Source organism: Cucurbita maxima, unplaced genomic scaffold (assembly GCF_002738345.1).
Source record: "Cucurbita maxima cultivar Rimu unplaced genomic scaffold, Cmax_1.0 Cma_Scf00010, whole genome shotgun sequence".
Lineage (NCBI taxonomy): Eukaryota > Viridiplantae > Streptophyta > Magnoliopsida > Cucurbitales > Cucurbitaceae > Cucurbita > Cucurbita maxima.
This window is the reverse complement of record NW_019272026.1, coordinates 4674437-4694573: the sequence shown is the minus strand read 5'-3', so window position 1 is coordinate 4694573 and position 20137 is coordinate 4674437. Positions and strand designations below refer to the sequence as shown.

The window sequence follows — 20137 nt, the reverse complement described above, 5'->3', positions numbered from 1 at the left end:
CAAGAGGCTTCATCGAATGAGATAGTATATTTTTATTATAAACTTATGATCATTCCTTAAATTAGCTGATGTGAGACTTTCATCGACCAATATCTTTTACTTTTTTTATAAAAAAAAAACCGACCAATATCTCGAAAGTAAGCCTTGCATTTGTAGACTCCCGCTAAATGAATAAAGACAAAAATTAATAATTTAAATATAAGAAAAATAATTAGTAATTGGATCCACTATAAGATTAAATTTCTTTTTTAAAAAATAAAAATACAATACGACAATTTGCACACTAATAAAATTTAAATAAATTTAGTTAATGTCTCGTGCAAACTTGAACATTACACTGGAGAACTTTAGGCACGCATTAAAAAAATATAATTACTAATTAATTGACACGTGTTCAAAATCTATTGGATATACCAACAAATTAATTAATTAAATAATATAATCCTAACTTTGAATTTAAACCACAAGTTTTCTCCTAAAATCAAAGTTTTGATAAATTTGGGTGGAGTTATTTCTTAAGTTTCTTAAAATTAGTTTGAATTAATTATATATGCAAATTATGATAAGTATAATAGTATATATATATATATATATTTCAGTTAATTATGAATTTAATTTTCAAAAATTAAATAATATTAATACGAGATGCTTATTAAATTAGGTTTAAGCTATACATATAAATAAAGATGTAAATTTATAATTTTATTTACGAGGCTAATGATTAAAGTCTAAAAAATTATGATTGATTAGATATAAATTCCGTAATTGAATAAATAATTTTATATATATTATAAAAAATAGCATTATCGGTTTGGATTAGTCAAATTGCTCACAATAATGCACTAATAAAACATTTAAAATACAATTAAATTGCTAATCATAGGATGACGGAGAATTCGGGGAGTCTGGCATGCAGCTAATGGCCCCCACCTCACCCATCATTGCCATGTGGAACCTCCACGTGCCATCTTCTAAGTGGTTTACATAAATTAATCAAGAACGGGAGCTGGGACAGGAAATCTTCTCTAACAAAAATTTTCATTTATTTTCGTGGAGATTTGCATCTCCAAATTTGTAGAGTTAAAAGGATAATGTGTTGTTACCAATTTATAGAGTCCAATTTGTAAGGGTATGGGAGATGGATTGTGAGATCCTATGTCGGTTAGAGAGGAGAACGAAACAGCTTTGTAACAAAGTGTTTTAAAAATCTTGAGAGGAAGCTCGAAAGATGAAACCCAATTTGTAAGTCGTGGACGTTGGTGCTATACATGAGAAACTACGACCCTGGACAAACATTATAAAGGTGTGAAAACTTCTTCCTATCCGAGTTCCATTATTGATTCTGTTTAGAGGGGTTTTGGAGACTACGAACCCGGAGACTTTGAGGAATAATAAAATAAGAAAGGGAATATAATGGTGATGAACGTACAAAGGGACACAATTTAATGATGCTATAAACATGTGGTACTACTATCAATCAAAACCACCATGAAGTGAATCCCACGTTGTTGTTCGATAAAAATAATGTCGAGAATGCAAAGGTTGTCATGTTTTGGGTTCTGGGCTTTGCTTGTTTTGAAGCCAAAAACAGCTTCTTATCATCCTTTCCACCCTCAAAATCTCGACCTTTTCTTCACCTCCGTGTCAGCCGCCACAGTCTCAAGCATGTCGGCTGTCGAAATGGAGGCCTTTTCAGACCCTCAGCTCATCGCTTTGAGCGTTTTAATGTTCATAGGAGGCGAAGTGTTCACCTCCATGGTCGCCCTCCAATTCAGGAAATTCAACCTCAAATTCCCCGACCATAAAATCGCTTCTGTTCCAAGTGATTTGGAGACCAAATTTGATCCGCCGCCGCCAGAGAGATTAAAGTACAAATCCATTAAGTTTTTGGGGTTTGTAGTATTTGGTTATCTTATAATCTTCAATTTCTTAGGCATAGTTATAGTTTTGATTTACCTAAAACTCGCTCCAACTGCACGAGACGTTCTAAAACAAAAAGGGTTAAAAACGACGACTTTTTCGATTTTTGTCCTAGTTTCAACTTTTGCTAGATGTGGGTTCATGCCAACGAACGAGAACATGATAGTATTTCGTAAGAATTTAGGTTTACTTCTCGTGCTTATTCCTCAAGCACTTCTCGGGATACGTTGTTTCCTTCGTGTTTGAGGGCTTCGATTTGGAGTTTGGGAAAGGTGGTGAAGAAGGAAGTTGAAAATTTTGTAGAGTTTTTGTCGGAAAATAGTGAGGAAATTGGGTTCTTGCATTTGCTTCCAAAGCTGGATTCGTGGCTGTTGGTTGGGAGTGTTTGTGGGTTTGTTGTGGTGCAGGTTGTAGCCATTGGGGCGATGGAGTGGAGCTCGGGTGCGCTAAGTGGACTGAATTGTGCTGAGAAATTGGTTGGGATATTGTTTTTAAGGGTAAATTCAAGGCTTAGTGGTGAAGCCATTGTGGACCTATCAATACTCTCTCCTGCCATCTTGGTTCTCTTTGCTGCCATCATGTTAGTTTTGATAATCATTTGGTTTAGTAATTAGGGTTTCGTTCCATAATCATTAATTTTTTTGTTTTTAATTTTTTTATACTAATTTTTTTCTAGATTCTTTTTGTTTTTTGATAACCATTTTCAAATTTTAAGTTTTAAAAGAAATTAAATTTTTATTTTTATTTTTATTTGTTTGGAGTTGACTATGTTTGGATTCATAGTATGATTTTAAATTAAATATATATATATAAAATTAATATCTCATTTGAAAATTTTTGTTTTTAAAAATTTAGACTTATTTTCTTCTTTACGTTTGGATTTATAACCCAGTTTTAATTTCTTTTTAATTTTTAAAATTAGTTTGGATTGTTTTAAATATTACTAAATAATAGATAATAATATAAAAAAAAATTAATTAATTTTTAAAAATGAAAAATAGTCAAACTTTCAACTATTATTTATAATAAATATAAATTAAAATATCATGATTTTTTTTTAAAGACGACCGCCTGGTTTTTATTTATTTATTTACAGAAGTCCTAATTTCATTTTAATTATTTGTAATAGTTTGACTTATGATCACGAGCATAATGCATTTATTTTATATTAAATATTTATTTATTCTATAATTGGTTTTTTTTTTTTTTAATTTTTATTGATGGATTTAAATTTTTTAAAATTTATAGGTATCTCTCACCTTATACTTCTCTCATGCCAATAAAGGTGGATGAAAAGCAATATAGCCGGTTCGGAAAGCGCATCTCGCATCGCATACCGGATATCTCATACCCCGAAAAATACTACTTGTTCGCCGACCAACCCCCAGGAGAAGCAAATGCAACGGGCTTCTTCCCCTTTCTTTGACCTTATTCCCTTCATTCAGTGATGGTTCATTTCCTCTCTCTTCACAGTAAACTAAGACTCAACTCAAGACTCGAAGGAGATAGAAGAATTAAAAGGGCCAAATTTATGGATAATTTCCTCTTTCCCAACTCTTTTATCCCTTAATCTTTGTCTTTACTATATGCGTTACAGAAAGACATAACATCAAACACGATCCTCTCAATTTCAGTCTGTTCAACATCATTTTTAAAGTTATCATGTAATTTTATAGAGCGTCAGATAGCTATATCGTAATTTAATCCGAAAGTTATTGATAACAATTTTTAGGGTTTATAGACGTTTATGTGAATTGAATTTCTAAAATGTATATCTGATTTGGATAGTGCATATGGAAATGTGGGATTTTCAATGGGATATAGCTGCAAAAGACAACTTTACCCTTCGAGCGTTTGTGTCGACAAGTCATTTGGATTTTGAGGAAAATGGAGTGACAATGGAAAGCTGGTTCTTATTGTCGTCATGATCTTTGGACGACTAAAGAAGTTTAATATGAACAAACAAAGAGCTTGGAAGCTTTTCTAATCTAACTCACGTGAAAAACACGTTTATTTGTATCTGAAAAAAATGTAATTACTCGTGTATGATATTTAAGTTTTTGTAAGTGACTTTTGTATAGTGGGTGTTTCGGGAAATGCCCTTGTAATGGCTTGGATGCTTGTTATATGAACCACGATGCATGTGTTGCTACTAGGTCAATGAGGTCATTGATGTCATCGTCGACGCAGGATTTTCCACAAACCCTAGCTTACGAACCATTACCTTTCCAATTTTAAGTTTGGGCTAAGTCAATCTCATCATAACAGCCAAAGTCGATCGCTAGCAGATATAATTTATTTCGGCTCGTTAAGTATCGTCGTCACCCTCACGGTTTTAAAACATATTTGTAAAGGAGAGGTTTCCACACTCTTATAAGAAATGTTTCATTCCACCCTCCAATCAATGTGGGATCTCACACTCCACCCCTTGGGGGCCAATGTCCTAGTTGGCACACCAACCGATGTCTGCCTCTAATATCATTTGTAATGAGTCAAAGCAGAAAACATTTGTTAGCAGTTTGCTTTGGCCCATTACGTATGATCGTTAGCTTCATGGTTTTCAAATGCAGTCTGTTGGGAGAGGTTTCCAACCCTTCTCCTCTCCAATCCATGTGGGATCTCACAATTCACCCCCTTGGGAGCCCATTTAAATGTGGGATATTTGTTCGCACACCGCCTCATGTCTGGCTCTAATACCATTTATAAGAGCTCAAGTTCACCGCTAACAAACATTATCCGCTTTGACCCGTTACATATTGTCATCAACTTACTTATTTTTCTATCCAATCTATGTGGAATCTCACGAACACGTCTGAACATTCTTAAATCATCGAGAAGTAGGGAGAGGAGAGTAAATGGTGAAAGGTAAGTTCTAATGGGAAAGTAGTTCAGAAATTGAATGCACAGTGAGCAGAGTTGCTTGTCAGCTGCTACAAAGAAAACAGACCTCTATTGAATTCATTGCCCTTTCCCAAATATGGGATATGCGTATCATATTGGTGGGATTTCATTTTCACTTTCACTCTCTTCCTAATTAACTCATTCATATGAACTTCAAATGGAAAACTTAGCACCACGGGACTGGTGGGTTCGTGCCCATTTAGCTATTAAAGAAAAATCTCTCTTCACTCTCTTTCAGGTTGGACGGGACGAGATGAGGTCGTGCCCGTTCTCGACCCTATTTAGCTATAAGAGAAAAATCTCTCTCCACTCTCTCTCATTTTCCATTTACATAAATTAGCCGGGTGGGGTTGTGCCCGTTCTCGGCCTCCGGGTGGGGTCATACATGTTCTTGGCCCCATTTAACTATCATAGAAAAATCTCTCTCTACTCTCTCATTTTCCATTTAAACACAAACTCTCCACCTCATGAAGGACGGGTTTCTGCATAACTTCATCTTTAGAGTTAATTGTGTTAGGATCGCACAATAATGCATACAAACACAAAGAACATGAGAGAAAAAATGAAAGGAGTAATCTAGATAAACACAAATAACCGGAGAGAGAAAAGACTCTAAACAATCAAGAGAGAAAAAATGTATAGAAGAATCTAGATGAACACAAACAACAGGAAAGGGTTAAAGGTTTATATGAATGACGTCGGGTATGTATTACTATAATCCTCAGTTATTTTGTGTACTAATTATGAAGTGGGTTAGGTCCAGTAGGAACCACCCTTTTATCCTCAACAAAAGTGGAGCCATTATTATTATGGATCATCTTCTCATAGCTGAAGAAGAAGCACTCACAACAATGGAGTTGGTTCCTCAACACCTTGCATCTGTTGATTGTCGTCAAGCTTTCGTGGTCTCGAACACGGTCGTGAGCCATAAACAACATCTTCCGAGCTCCAGCAACCGAGCTAACGCAGACTAAGACGGATACACAGAGCACCAAAAGGCTGGACTTAGCTACTACTCGCATTTGTAAAAATATGATGACCCACAAAGTAAGGATGAGAATATGAAGAGAATGAAGAATTTATAGTTGAAAGAAGAAGAAAAGGCAAAAGGAATTGGAGAGTGTTGAAGAGAGTGTGAAGAACATTAAGTAATGATGGTGCCAATTGGAAGAAATTAACAGTAAAATACCCTTTTTTTTGATACATCAAAATCACTGTCTCGTCCAAAAACACCCCTTCACCCACCATCATTAATGTCGAGACATGTCTATTTAACCTAGGGAAGGAACGATCCGAAAAATCTCTAATTTTTGTTTAAACGAGGAATGAGAGGGAGTGTGGAGAGATTTCTCCACGTTAGTTAAACAGGGTCGGAGATGGAGTTTAGATTCTCTAACCTCGCCCCATCTCATCAACTGAGCTAACGGTGAATTTTGCACAGAGAGTATGAAACTTTCGGTGCATGACCAATAACCCAAAGAAATGAAATAGTGGTATTTGCTAGCAACAACATAGTAGAGGTAGTCAATCAACCCATATATTTTTGGGGATCAAGTTCACGACCTTAGACGAAGACAAGAGTGGATGCGAGGATCGGTGGAACTCCTAGGCTTCGCTCTGTGGCGCGAAACTATCTCGAGACTAGCAAGCATTGGTGATAAACAAATTTATGCATGCTTTCAGAATCCTTACCTGATCCTCCTAAAAGTAAATAAGAAATTTCGAGATAGGAGGTGGGAAAAGGGACGGAAAAGATTTCTCAATCTCCGCCTCGTAAACATCTTTAAATGAGTATATGTCAATTACCGTTAAAGCTATTTTCACATTGGCACGATATTACAAGTTCCCGTACATATAAAACCCAACCCAACAAACCGTATGATCAATTCCTTTCAATAACCAGTGAGTTATGAAGGATTTCCACGTGCTCTCAAAGGCCCATTAAAAGCTGACATTCAAACAAAAGAGAGAAGGCAAAAAAGCTTGGTCAAGACGATCATGGCTCGATCTCATACTGGTCGAAGATTTTGATTCTTAAACTATAATTGTATAAATTAGTCGACTTGGGATTTTCATCCAACACCTCCCCTTAGACATAGCCAAGTTTAAGGTATGACTCTCATAAGTCATACCATGTTAGATGAACACGACTCTCCACAATAGTATGAATATTGTCCACTTTGAGCATAAGTTCTCATGACTTTGCTTTGGGCTTTCCTAGAAGGCTTCACATACATGATCATTCTCTAAATTAACCGATGTGGGACTTTTATTAATCGAAGCGAGAAGCCAAGCATAAAAGATCTAGAAGGCAGTGGACCTCAAATCTTTTAAAAAAAAAAATTACTTTGGTTGAATTAAGTTTTTACTTATTTTACCACAGATAAAAATGAGTTTGGAGGTAATAAATGGGAGTTATTTAGTGGTAAAATCAAAGAAAAATATTGGTCCCTAAAACCCAAAAAGTCTTTTGTGGTATAAGCTAAATAATTCCCACAACTTTATAGATGCCAAATATTCACTTTACATTAAATGACTCAATTAAAAATAACTTAAATTAACCTAATTTCTCATGTCTTCGTAATAATAATACGATAGGTACGTTAAATTAGATTGGGGTTTTCGAGTTGGCTTAACATATTATAAGATAGATGAGTATGTATGATAGCACGTCTCTAGTCTCAAGCTTACGTTCATGTATACTAGCAATTGTTCGATGTAATTTCTGACACTACTACCTCGTATTTACTCCTATCATCTAAATTCGTTTTCATTTTAGTTAAATCACTAATAAATAAGTTATAATAAGTAATATTAGATAAGTTTTACTATGCGTTAGTGTAACGAAGCTATTTACTGTACTCACCTTTCATAGACATTGATAAAGGACTGATTAATAAGTCATGTAGTGTTGCACGTTTTTGGATAGTATCGAGTCTTATGATCCAGTAAGGCTAATTGATGTTGTGTTCAGTGTAGTTTGTTTCATCATATAAATTTTTTTTTTCATAATATCTATCAATATAAGTACTTATTGATATTTTTATTACATTTCTATAAATTTGAGACTTCGATATTTGCATCGACTAAAGATACTTTATTTTCTCGGGATTTTATTTATTTATTTATTTATTTGCAAATTTATATGAAAAGAAATTCTTTTTACTTTTAGTATTAATATTAATAATAATATGCTAACTAGAAAAGTCAAGGTTTCTATCATCAAAATTATATTTTTAACTCAAAGACAACCAATTTAAATGAAGTCTATGGACCAAAGAATAAATTTAGACCCAATTGCCAATTTTTTGTGGGGCTAATAACCCGAACAACTCATTAATTAATTTCTTTTCTAATTTTCGTCTAAATTTTGAAATTTGTATCTATCGAGTTTCCCGAATTTCAAAAATATATAATCTATCTCTAAATTATCAAAAATCCTTATTTTATCCGAAAAAATGCTTCTTTCTCTTTCATAACATAGATTAGATTAATTTAAATAATCTAAAAAGATTGTATTGTTATTGAGAATTGAATTAATTCTTTTTTTTTTTTTTTTCTGTACTACACAGCCGGAAAAATGAAAATTATTGTGGCGGAGAATGGGCCTCCACGGCGGCGACCGGCCTCGTAGTTTTGTCGCATGAGGGACAAATTGTGAGCGTCGCCGCCTTGGGTAGCTGAATATACAATTGTGAAGCTCCAATTTTTCTGGATCTTAATTCCTGCAACTCTTTCTTCAACCTTCCATTCTCTTCCTTCAGCCTTTCGCAATATTTCTTCAAGAACTCACAATCTACTTCCGTTTGTTTCAATTTCGACCTGTTCCATAAAAAAAAACATTTGAATCCATAGCTAAATTTTTAAAAAATTTAAGAACCCCGACCATCTACAATACTATGATATTGTCCACTTTGAATTTAAGCTCTCATTCAGGTGTTTTTCCAAAAAATTTCATATCGATGGAGATATATTATTTAGCTATAAACATATCTAATCTCCCGATAATCCTCGACATAACTAACCTTGCACGCCTGTTTTGAAACCAAACTTCCACTTGTCGAGATTTGAGGTTTAATTGATCGGCAAGTGCCAGTTTCTGGGCCTGCAAATCCATGCAAAAACAGAGAAAAGTTTAAATTTTTCGTAAGAAAATTTGATGGGTATTTAAGAAAAATGAAAAGAAGGAAAAAGGGTGAAATGGGTTGTGGAAATAATAATTAAGGGTTACCAGATTCAAGGTGGTGTGAAGTTTGAAGGTTTCTTCAAGCAAAGTGAGCTGTTCTTGGGAAAGCCTAAGCTTTTTTCTGTCTCTTTCTAATCCACCACTAATGGCGTTGCAATTATAATTAGTGGATGACCGATCTCTAGTAATTCCAAAGGAGGAATCCTTGGAGGGTTCATTAGCTTGAAGCTGCATGTTAATGGCGGATTCCTGTCTTGGAATGAGAGAGAAAGAGAGGTCAGACAAGAACTTGGGCTGTTTGTTGGCTTTCTGCATCGTTTTTGGAACATAATCGCCAAATCCTAAAGCAAGGCCAAGCCTGGTGTTGCAGAGCTCATCTTGGTCTCCCATGGCGGTTTAGAGAGAGAGAGAGAGAGAGAGAGAGAGAGATGGGATTTGGAGAAGAATGGTAAGGTGAGGATTAATTAAGAGAGAATTGGGAAGGAGGTTTCAATTATGATCATCAGTTTTGAGTTTTAATTATTGGGTTTATGAATGAATTTTGTTAAATGAGTTTTAATTAAGAGAGGGAGAGAGAGAGAGAGAATTTAAGAATGAGAATAAGAATTTTTTAAGAGTTAAAGCATGAGTTACACAACTCTGACTCCTAAGACCAAACCAAGATCTTCCTTAAATGCATTTGACCAATATCTTTCTTTGACTTTGTCTTTTCTAAATATTATATTTATTTTCATTCTTTAATCATTTTCTTTATCAACTAATTGGTATACAAGGGGTTTACATCTAGAGATCTCAATCACTTGAAGAGAAGAACGAAACATTTCTTATAAATGTGTACAAACCTCTCTCCTAAAGACACTTTTTAAAAGCAGACAATATCTACTAAATGTGAGCTTGAGCCATTATAAATGGTATCAGTGTCCGACACCAAGCAAACTACCAAATTTATGAGTCTATTTTTGTTGGTAGTGTTTGGACCAAGAAGGTCACATTTTCTAACTTAGGAACTAGATTTCAATTATATAAGTTTAGGGTGTTTCTTTGAGTTCATATTTGAAATAACTTAGGGTTTGTAATGATTATTGGACATTATAATATGCTTGCATTTCCATACACATGTTGCTACAATTCATATCATAACTTCAATGAACTAAACTCTTCTTTAACCCTATATTACCATCTACTTTACTTAATTTATTTGACTAAATTAATACAAATTTTCTTCAATTTTGCATTTTTGAAAAAAAAAAAAAACTAAACTTTTCAAAGTTTCAACACTTTAAAAATACTCTTAAAATTTGTTCGAACAATCGAGAATGTTTACCTAAAGTCATTCAAGCAATCAACCCTTTTTCTAGCCCATTCTAAAATCCATTCCCACCATCCAGCAGTCTCCAAAAGTTTCAAATAAGAACTCTGCTGTAAAAAATTATAATCCATTAGTATATTGTTGAATAGAAATAAAGAACGCTAATCTTTTATGAATTTGACGGTATCTATTTATTATGAGTTAAATCTTGTCATTTGAGGAAGGATTCAGATCTGAAGTGTTCATATTCATAGAAATAAAACAAAAGGAAGTCATGTCATGAAGCCTGGATTGAAGACACTTACATCAGTTGATTAATTCACATTACCACTTCCCTTTCAAATCATTTGTCACTGGGAATCTCCAGTGCAGCCATTGGTGATGTTACCTATTGCAAGAATCAATCACGTTGAAAAGTTGAGAAATGCACACCTCTTTCAGTGCCATACATTTATTGCATACAGCACCAGAATGCCGACCATCTGCACCAAAAAACTTCGAGGCTTCAGATGCCATATTTATGTTCAAATTTACAAGTTACAACCTGGGCAGATAGATCTCAGGTGTCACAACAAAATTCGAAATGTTTTGACCAAAAAAATTGGGTTTTAAGTTTGAAATGGCACGTTTTTCTTTCTAGAAAAGAGTATCTAGCATTCCAAAAAAGACAATATCTACTAGCAGTAGACTTGGACTGTTACAAATAATATCAAAGCCACACACTGGGCGATGTGTCAACGAGGAGGCTAAGCCCCAAATGAGGGTTTGATACAAGGCGGTGAGCCAGCAAGGACGCTGGACCACAAAGGGAGTGGATTGGAGGATCCCACATCGACTGAAAAAGGGAACGAGAGCCAGCAAGGACGCTAGGCCACGAAGGGGATGGATTGAAGGGTCCCACATCGACTGGAGAAGGGAGCGAATGCAACAAGGACGTTGGGTCTCGAAGGGGATGGACTGTGAGATTCCACATCAATTGAGGAGGAAAACGAAACATTTTTTATAAGGGTATGGAAATATCTCCCTAACATACGCATTTTAAAAACTTCGAGGAAAAACAAAAAAAAAAAAACAATATTTGCTGGCGGATGGAAGAGAGGGGAGAGATAAAGTAAAGGCGTAAAAGGAACCAGATGGGAGTCCTTAATGAAGGACAAAACATGGGTGAGCCATCTTGCCAGGAGTGGTTCTGTTTGGCATGGAACAAACACGTGAAATTATAACATCGGTTAAGTCAGGCCGAAAAGCGTAAATGACTTGAAGAAGGAGGTGGTTATCTTGGTAGGTATTGGGTCTATTTCGTTATGAATGAGAAACAAAATCACAAGCATAAGCTAGTCTTTGTCTCCCTTCCGCCATGGACCAATAATTGATTCTCTCTCTCTCTCTCTCTCTCTCTCTCTCTTGCGCGCACACACACACTCTCTAGATCTCCAACGGAGTATGCATAAAAAGCTCCCTCTATATATTGCTCCAAACCTATCTCTTTCAATCCCTATAATCTATATAACCTGATATTTATTAGAGAAGATAAGAGTCAAGAAATGGGATCCTCACATTTTCTTTTCTTTTTCCTTCTCTTTAATCTCTTCTATCTTCTTTCAGTGCATCGTTTGCAATCTCCACCTCTCTCCACAGGAAGACCTGCAAGAAAGTACCTTGGTTCATTGTTTTCCAATCCCGAATCCGAATTCCTCAAAGTCGAGGTATGAAACAAATACTAACCTGTGCCAATGGATTTCACCACCCTAAACATGTACTGATATTTCCTTATTTATGGTTATGGATATGCCAAATGCAGGTTCACGAAGACGAGCTCAATAGACCATCTGCAAAAGATATTTCCTCCAACATACCTGAATATGAAGCAAGTATCGACCGTATGGGCGAACTTGTCTACCACATTGACTATCATGGAGTGACAACGCATCCAAATCCGACGCCCAAACATCCATAGCCATAGATAACATATCAATTTTAAAGATGAAATGAACTATTCATACGTGTACTGAACTTCAGATACTCTCTTTTGTTTTATAATCTATCAAATGCTCGTTTTTTTCATATACGATAGAATCATTGCAGATAAGTCAGACTTTCGCGCTTACTTGAGCTTGGAACTTGCCAAAATATATATGAAACTCAATAGCTCGAAATAGGAAACATAGTTGACAAAGAACCAGACACATTAATCACTCGTAATTGAATGCAAAGAAATCATTCCTGTTGTGTATTGACTTCTGACATTTCTGAACCTCTCGAGCAACTTTTTGTAGCACTCCACAGCATTCTCAAATCGAACTTCCCTACAAAATCTGGACTTCACCTCCACAAATGTAGTTTCTACCTTTTCTCTATGAGTAGCACAAGTAGATAACAGATCTCTGATACCAATTGAAGGCATAATCCACTGATCTTCTTTGACACTTTCTTTTCCATCTACATTGAGAAGCCTAAGCCATCTCATCCGATGAAAGGGGTCTTCGTCTTTCTCAACTGAAATTTTAATACCAGCAAGCACTTCCAAGAAGTTTGACTCTCTACTAATTTTATCTATCAATCTACTGAAAATAGTCTTCTGGTTCAGGTCAGGTCTATTATTGTTATCTGAGGGCAGAAAACTTGCTTCTACCAAGCAAGCCTTTCGAAAGTTATGATCAGATACACTAATTAACCAAATTGCCAAGTGCAGCAGTTCTACTGACATAGTTCCAAACAAAGTATCATATTGCTTTGGGTTATCATTCCAATTCCAACAATAGACAGCAGTATGAACAAATCCTTCCCACCTGAAATAGGACAAAAGGAGAACAAAGTAAATAAAACATAAAACCGCGACAGTTTCTGAAAAATGTCATAGAACCAATTAAAAGTTTTGGCATAAAACCGTGTAGATACATTAATAACTAGGTAAAATGCACTTGCATGTGAACTTAACCACAATAAATAACCAGGAACTAGCAATGCAATAATGACAAATTTTAGGCTTTTACTAGGACAGTGAACTACGATGAATTTTCACAAGAACACAAAATCATAACTTAATGATCATCATATGAAGGATCTCGCTATAAGACAATTCTATAAGCATAATAGCTGTCTGATTAAATCCCATGGGATCCACAAATTCAAAGTCCAATTTTAGAAAATGGAGAATCCAACATGAATTATGGGCATCAAACACCTGCTTTTCCAGACGCATTGGGCCCAAAAAGTTGCTCGTGTCCCATGGAAACATGTCAAGGTTCCATACTTTATTAAAAGCACGTTAGTAACAGCACATGATTTGTTCCTGAGTTATCAGATGGTACAATATATTGGTCTACCAAAAAAGACACTCCAAAAGGTATTTAAACATTTTATTTATCCTGTTTGCCTCAATTAAAATTCGAGACACAGATAAGTAACATTTTATTTTGAAACAAACTCTCAGCATTAGTGATGCAATTACACAACAGTAAGGATGTCTCAGCCACTACTCGCTCAGCTGATTTCAAAGAGGGCAAAGCTGCTAATTCCTTACAAGAAAGTAAACGCCACCTCTTGAGTCGAATGAAAACCACAGTTCGTACATTGACAATCAGCCAATTAAATATAAGGACAACAAGCACTATAACTGGAAATTTTTGTTCATACAAGTGCTTCAAGTATCAGGATGGGAAGTAAATGTAACTGAATATGCTTATTAAGCATAAAAAAAACATGGCAATATCGCTGAGGAGAACACTGCTGTAAATATATTACAGGAACAGCCGCACTTACATAATAGAACAGAACAAATGAAAAAGCTGATAGAATTATGGGCGTTTGGCGTAATCAACAGAATTATCAAGCATACATCACTGTGTCTAAAACATATTTTCTTTCTTACTCATTTCAGTGTCATGCCTTCAATCCTATTAGAATGAAAAATGATTGATTTCTAATGGTTATAATGATCTTAAAAAAAATTCTTCAAAACTTCTGGCTGGTAACACTCTAGACTTTTACATCATATATGTAAGCCCTAGATAGAAATATCATAGCTTTTAATGTTCACCAAATCCGTGATTGCAGATGTCCTTAAAACCATAATAGCTTTACAAAAAATAAATAAATAAATAAACAAGAGAAAAAGTACTTGATGGGATACCAATTTCAAGAGATTTTGAACTTAATGACCATGACAAAAATATTTAGGGAACACCTCAAAAACTATTTTGAATTGAAAGACCCCTCAAGTGAATCTAGCTACTTAGTTAAATAATCCCTTCGGTTACTCGTAGATCTTTACACATTTAGGAAAATTTCTTCCCATTTGTCATTATAGCATCTCAAAAACTATTCTCCATCAACTTCTTCAGATTATAGTTAAACTACATGAAGTGAAATGCAATAGACCAAAAGAAAGATTTCAATCAAGTCAACTAAAATTCAAACAAAAGTTCCCATTTACTTACTCAAAAGGTGGTTCGACCTCAATACCAAAGGTAAGGTGTAGGGAAGACCCATCAGGACCATTATTTTCAGTACGAGCCTCATGAAGAAATCCTCTAGGAATATATAATACATCACCCTCCCTTAGTAAAAACTGCCTTCCAACCGCCAATGGACTCTCAACCTCAGAACAACGTGGGAATTCATTAGCATCATACAAGCGAGGTAAACACATCTTTGTCGGACTAAAAACTGTCCACTGCTTGCTTCCAGCAAGCTGGCATACAAACACACAATGATCATCATAATGACGAGCCAAACCCTGAGAACCTGGAGGAGTCAAGTACATATTAGCACCTACAGATGGCTGACCAAACAGAGACGCTAAAGTATTTGCAATAGCAGCAATCTTCTCATACCGAAATTCCATGCCACGCAGAGCAATTGTATAACCCTCTTTAAAAGCTTCTTCACACTTTCGTGCATCATTTAACTTTAAGAAATGAGGACCCTTGAAGCAACATGGCTCAAAATTTTTCTGAAAGAAATGTATCTCTCTTTTCAAACACTCATCAGTTCTCAAGACACGTATATCTTGCTGATAAATTAAAGGAAATCCCAATTCATTTCGTGCCTCCTCTAAGAAATTATGTATGTCTAGTTCATCTGAGGCAATAGGATTACAAGAAACTAATCTTCCAAGCATTGATGAAATAAAGGAGAGATTTGTTTTAATTGAGGTTATAGATCCCACAAATGATCCAATAATATCAGCTTCTTCATTTATGGTTGTTGAGGATTTCTGCATGAGACATGGCGATGATTCCCAGTGGTTAAGCATGAATTCTTCAAAGTTCGACCCACTTAAACCCAATAACGCTTTAACCTCCTTCACCGGAAAAATTCTGCTAACTTGATCGGTACTGATGGAAAGCCTAAAAATACACACGGCCAAATCATTGGTGCTAATATTGCTAATTTCGAATTGCTCCTGCCAGCTGCACTCAGTTTTGTTAATTTGCATCATTTTACTACATACTTCTATCCATTGTTTTTTCAAAAATGTCAAGAATGTCTTCAAGTAGTAGCGTGGTATCTTTTCCAAATGTTTGAAATAGCAAGTGTTCAATAGAACTATAGCTGCACTCAGAATTGATATTGAAAGCTCATCTCCTTCAAATCCTGCCTTCAGGATTGCAGAATTTTCGATATATACAGTGCCTATGAACACTGACATTGCTGAAGAGGCTGAAACCTGCAAAAATGCAGATCTAGTAGATATTAAGTTCAGTTATCCAAGAAAATGCTCGAAACTTACATAACTGTGATTCGCGCCACAAACTATCACACCAGCAACTCGTAATATGTGTCACATAAGTCATGGCTGAAATGAATTGTAGAGAAACACAAAGTACATTTGAGTGTACCCTTCTTTCTCAAGTGCTTGTTTAAAATGCAAAGATGCAGGGGTACAAAATCAACATGAAGAACAGAGTTAAGTTCACAGCCAAGCCCATTGCACCATATGAAACAATAGCAATATATACTTACATAAGACGCTCGATAGCAGAGAACTCAACCAAGCTTTCCCGCCCAAAGGACGTGGTGGACAAATCCATAACAGCATTACAAGCAGCCAACGCAACCCTTCTCTTCGAACACGCCAAGGTCGAGATCAAAGCCCTCACAACCCCATCAGCCGAAGCAATCACTTCATTCATACGGAGCGAAAGAAGCGAAGCAGCGCCCACAATCTCAGCAGCACGAGAAGCAATTCCTTGGCGCCTACACCAGGAAGAGAAAAAAAAAATAACAAACAAATTAAGAAACAAACAGAATATGTCAATCCAATGGCAGGTAAAAGAACCGAAAGAGATGGATTACTCAGAAAGAATAAGAAGAGGAAGAAGAGAGAGGATTGAAGATGGAAGAGTTTGCAGAGGGTGTGGAGAATGTGGAAGAAGAGCGAAATGGAGCTCCGCCAAGCATTTGGGAATCAAGGAGGCAGCATAGGGATTGCGAGGGGTAGAGACGGCGGCAAGAAGAAGAGAGAAAGTAGTATTGACATCGAAATCGGAATTGGATCGTCTCTTTCGTTTGGTTTTGGAAGTAGACGTGCGGCTATGGCTACAAAGCTTCTGCTGCTGCTCCATTGATGCACCCAGTGATTGAATGAACTGCCAATTCCCTCGCCACAGCCTGTGTCGTCTTTATATACAAACACCTCCTCGCGCGCATGTTTGTTTTTGGATGCCCATTATTATTATTATTTTTAATTCAAGGAGTTAAATTGAATTCAAACCCTAGATGTTACAATTTTTAAAAATTTTTTGAGATGATCCTCTACCTCGACCTCGAGCGGAATGAAACATTCTTTATAAAAACGTGGAAACCTTTCATTTCATTGTAAAATCGAGCTGACATGATTAAAGCAGACAATATCCACTAGTAGTGAGCTTGGATCGTTACTAGTTCAATTCGCATTAGTTTAGAGTTCACAATTTTCTATATAAATAGTTACCGTATTCTTACCTAAATTTTTAAAACATCAAAATTTCTAAACCAATTTACTAAACTAAGTGTAACTAAGCAATTCAATATATTAATTAAACTTTAGAACATGAAAAATTATTCAAGAAAATTGTCATAGTATGGATAAGTTAGAAGTATGAGAGAGAATTTCAAAAGTATCTAGAATTTGTATCCCATGTTTATTATCAAGGCATGCAAAATTTTGAATCTACATCCAACTGTTATTGAGAATCAGTCTCGTTAAATAAATTTTCATGTAGAAAAATGCATCGGATTCCCTATTTTCGAGACAAAATAGTACCTTGTAGTCATCAATTTATCCTCCACATTAAGGGATACAAATAAGCAGATGATTCAAGCAAAAGAAACTCTGTAGGTGCAAAGATATTTGCTTAGAATTGAAGGTTTGATCGACTTCATCTTATTCCTTGATGCCCAGGAGTTTACCCAACTCTCCGCTCTCATAAGCTTCGACAGTATCTGAAAATGAAGGCATCAGTCAGTTAAAAGCACTTTGGAGAAGAGTATATTACAAAGAATAAGTTGGCAATGAAGAGTCGATTACCATCTGATCCACCTATGTGTTTTCCATCTATGAACACTTGAGGTACAGTGCGTCTTCCAACAAGTGCACTAAGAGCATCTTGAATGGCACTGCCATCATCTGGGGGATAAAGATCCAAATGCTATGAATTAAGTAGTTACTTCTAGGTTATCAGTAATTGAACAGCAAGGAGATAGCAGTAGGATATATGAACAGAAATGGAAACAAGAGAAGAGTTAGATATATGTTTAATGGTATAACAGTTTTGCCAGTCTATTTAGGGAATTCATCCAAAGCTTAAATTCTCTCACCCATAATGAAATGAAAGAAATAAAAAAGCTAAACTCAATAATGGTAGGAAAGAAGACATTTCACGATGATATGGTATTTTTTGTCCACTTCGAGCATAAGCTCTCATGGCTTTGCTTTTGGTTTTTCCCAAGAGGTTTCATATTGATGGAGATAACGTCATTTATTTATAAATCCATGATCTTCCCCTTAATTAATTAGTCAATGTGGGACAATTTTCAACAATCCTCCCTTCGAACAAAGTACTCTATAGAGCTTCTCTTGAGGCCTCTTTCTCTAGAGCTCTCTAACAACCTCTCTTTAATCGAGGCTCGACTCATTCTCTGAAGCTCTTGAACAAAATATACTCTTTATTCGGCACTTGAGGGTTCGATTGACATTGCTAGGTTAAGGGCATTATCCACTTTGAGCATATCTCTCGTGACTTTACTTTTGGTTTTTATCAAAATGCCTCATACCAACGGAGATAGTATCCTTTACTTACAAACCCATAATTTTTCCTTTTAGTTAGCCAATATAGAACCAGACAAACAACTTGCATACAAACTGAGAAAGATGAAAGAAGATTGTGAAGCACACACAATCACAAGCATTTTTTGAACTTTCTTCTCGCAAACAAAAAATTCCAAACAACAATAATCAGACATACTTCTGCATACCCTTTCTCCCTAGTTTTTCTCCTTTTCCTCTACCATCTCCCACTCTTAGGCCCCCTCTCCTAAACTCTCAAAAGAACACATTAAGCAGAAGGAACAACCCTTTCAAGAAGACACTTAGAGGCTGAAAATTGTAGCCGAAGAGGTAGAATTTCCCCAAACAAAACCTTCAATTTCGAATTGGCAAAGCATTATGTCATAGAACCAGATACATAAATTTTGCAGTCGCAGATAATCATCGTTTAGAGAGGTTGGAGGCAATGCTAAGCACAGATTCTCTTTCTAAGTGTTACACTAAGGTTTGAATACCGACGATGAATCAGGAAAGAACAAAATGGAAGCAGAAGATAAGCATATGAAGAAAATAAATGACTAAAGACAGAGGTAAGCCATCTAGTTAACACTTGAGCTTCAAAAATATCAACAGTGATATCACAATTCAACGTTTTCATAGCGGGAGTGAACAAGCCAGAACAAGATTTTCATATAAAATTACTGGAATCTAAATAAACTAGCAGGATCCAGAACCAAAGACATGAAATAGATGAAGAATCTCAAAGGCAGGAACCAAACATACTCAATTTCAATTAGATTTAACCCAAATTCAGCAGTATTTACAAAAGGTAGTTGTTAATGTTACTTATTCATAAACAGGGAGAGAGCTAGAAGAAGGGAAATTAAGCAAGTACCCCGTTGATCCAGCTCAACAACATGAGGAACTTTGTTCAAATCCTTGAAAACAGCTTTTGCCGTTTCACAATACCTGCATCGCACAATCAAAAACAATATTAAAGTAGTTGACGACATGACCGCCGCGGGTTAACAGAGAACAACGAAAGTCGAATAGCAGAAATGAGATTAATAATAGATCGATGCTGGAAGCGAGAAAAAATGAAAGAAGAGAAGAAGGAGAACGACAATACGGGCAATAGGATTTGGAGAAAATGACGGACTGGTGGGAGGCGATGGTTTTCTTGACGAAGAGCGACTCCGGGGAAGATGAAGCCATTGCATAAACCCTGGCTGCTGATACCATCGTCGTCATCCTCATACTCAACGTCGCTGCCATGGATACAAATTCCGGACTGCAACTCTGCAATCAACTTTTGTCGATAAGGATGCAAATGTCGGCGATTAAGTTTGTACTTCAGTCAAATTAACTGTTGGCCTTCCTTTTTTAAATTTATTTATGTTCCTTGAATTATGCTGAATTGGAATGTTTGGATAATAATAATACTGAAAAATAAATAAAACTAAAAAAAAAAAAAAAAAAAAAAAAAAAAAAAAAAAAAAAAAAAAAAAAAAAACAAATCAAAACCAGATGCATTCAATTTTGCATCCATAAATCAATTAAATTAAAAATA

General features: G+C 35.6%; 4 protein-coding genes and 1 pseudogene across 6 annotated transcripts; 2 read left to right on the top strand and 3 right to left on the bottom strand.

Annotated features, from left to right (window-relative positions):
* The first annotated feature begins 1524 nt into the window (after nucleotides 1-1524).
* LOC111485039 lies at nucleotides 1525-3907 on the top strand (annotated as a pseudogene).
* Nucleotides 3908-8292: 4385 nt separating this feature from the next.
* LOC111484923 (homeobox-leucine zipper protein ATHB-4-like) lies at nucleotides 8293-11960 on the bottom strand. 3 transcript variants are annotated; one of them, XM_023131576.1, is made up of 6 exons: nucleotides 11874-11960; nucleotides 10622-10798; nucleotides 10332-10426; nucleotides 9053-9260; nucleotides 8847-8926; nucleotides 8293-8643 (listed from the first exon to the last, which is right to left on the bottom strand). In XM_023131576.1, exons 4-6 carry the CDS (start codon nucleotides 9239-9241, stop codon nucleotides 8409-8411), a joined length of 504 nt encoding a protein of 167 aa, XP_022987344.1. In that variant the 5' UTR covers nucleotides 9242-9260; nucleotides 10332-10426; nucleotides 10622-10798; nucleotides 11874-11960; the 3' UTR covers nucleotides 8293-8408. The 3 variants fall into 3 exon arrangements, with proteins under 3 accessions (XP_022987344.1, XP_022987343.1, XP_022987342.1); XM_023131575.1 differs by having other exon boundaries at nucleotides 9053-9256; XM_023131574.1 differs by lacking the exons at nucleotides 10332-10426; nucleotides 10622-10798; nucleotides 11874-11960 and having other exon boundaries at nucleotides 9053-9810.
* On the top strand, nucleotides 11809-12378 carry LOC111484929. The gene is made up of 2 exons (XM_023131582.1): nucleotides 11809-12022; nucleotides 12118-12378. Exons 1-2 carry the CDS (start codon nucleotides 11861-11863, stop codon nucleotides 12271-12273), a joined length of 318 nt encoding a protein of 105 aa, XP_022987350.1. The 5' UTR covers nucleotides 11809-11860; the 3' UTR covers nucleotides 12274-12378.
* Nucleotides 12379-12437: 59 nt separating this feature from the next.
* On the bottom strand, nucleotides 12438-16944 carry LOC111484915. Its single transcript, XM_023131560.1, has 4 exons — nucleotides 16617-16944; nucleotides 16284-16517; nucleotides 14756-16003; nucleotides 12438-13105 (listed from the first exon to the last, which is right to left on the bottom strand). Exons 1-4 carry the CDS (start codon nucleotides 16883-16885, stop codon nucleotides 12505-12507), a joined length of 2352 nt encoding a protein of 783 aa, XP_022987328.1. The 5' UTR covers nucleotides 16886-16944; the 3' UTR covers nucleotides 12438-12504.
* A 467-nt stretch (nucleotides 16945-17411) lies between these two features.
* LOC111484928 (glutaredoxin-C4-like) lies at nucleotides 17412-19949 on the bottom strand. The gene is made up of 4 exons (XM_023131580.1): nucleotides 19697-19949; nucleotides 19463-19536; nucleotides 17830-17928; nucleotides 17412-17744 (listed from the first exon to the last, which is right to left on the bottom strand). Exons 1-4 carry the CDS (start codon nucleotides 19840-19842, stop codon nucleotides 17686-17688), a joined length of 378 nt encoding a protein of 125 aa, XP_022987348.1. The 5' UTR covers nucleotides 19843-19949; the 3' UTR covers nucleotides 17412-17685.
* Nucleotides 19950-20137: the final 188 nt, after the last annotated feature.

Bases quoted from the DNA above. Each gene is read 5' to 3' on its own strand.
- LOC111484923 (XM_023131574.1), bottom strand. From the start codon at position 9,397: ATGGGAGACCAAGATGAGCTCTGCAACACCAGGCTTGGCCTTGCTTTA. The intron at 8,927-9,052 runs GTAACCCTTAAT...ATGGATTTGCAG, and splicing joins TTCACACCACCTTGAATCTG to GCCCAGAAACTGGCACTTGC. The intron at 8,644-8,846 runs GTTAGTTATGTC...TTTATGGAACAG, and splicing joins TTTCAAAACAGGCGTGCAAG to GTCGAAATTGAAACAAACGG.
- LOC111484929 (XM_023131582.1), top strand. From the start codon at position 11,861: ATGGGATCCTCACATTTTCTTTTCTTTTTCCTTCTCTTTAATCTCTTC. The intron at 12,023-12,117 runs GTATGAAACAAA...TGCCAAATGCAG, and splicing joins CCGAATTCCTCAAAGTCGAG to GTTCACGAAGACGAGCTCAA.
- LOC111484915 (XM_023131560.1), bottom strand. From the start codon at position 16,885: ATGGAGCAGCAGCAGAAGCTTTGTAGCCATAGCCGCACGTCTACTTCC. The intron at 16,518-16,616 runs GTAATCCATCTC...TTCCTGGTGTAG, and splicing joins CCTCTTCTTATTCTTTCTGA to GCGCCAAGGAATTGCTTCTC. The intron at 16,004-16,283 runs GTAAGTATATAT...AATATCTACTAG, and splicing joins TCTGCTATCGAGCGTCTTAT to ATCTGCATTTTTGCAGGTTT.
- LOC111484928 (XM_023131580.1), bottom strand. From the start codon at position 19,842: ATGGCAGCGACGTTGAGTATGAGGATGACGACGATGGTATCAGCAGCC. The intron at 19,537-19,696 runs GTATTGTCGTTC...TGTGCGATGCAG, and splicing joins TTCTCCAAATCCTATTGCCC to GTATTGTGAAACGGCAAAAG. The intron at 17,745-17,829 runs GTAATCGACTCT...CTTCATTTTCAG, and splicing joins ACACATAGGTGGATCAGATG to ATACTGTCGAAGCTTATGAG.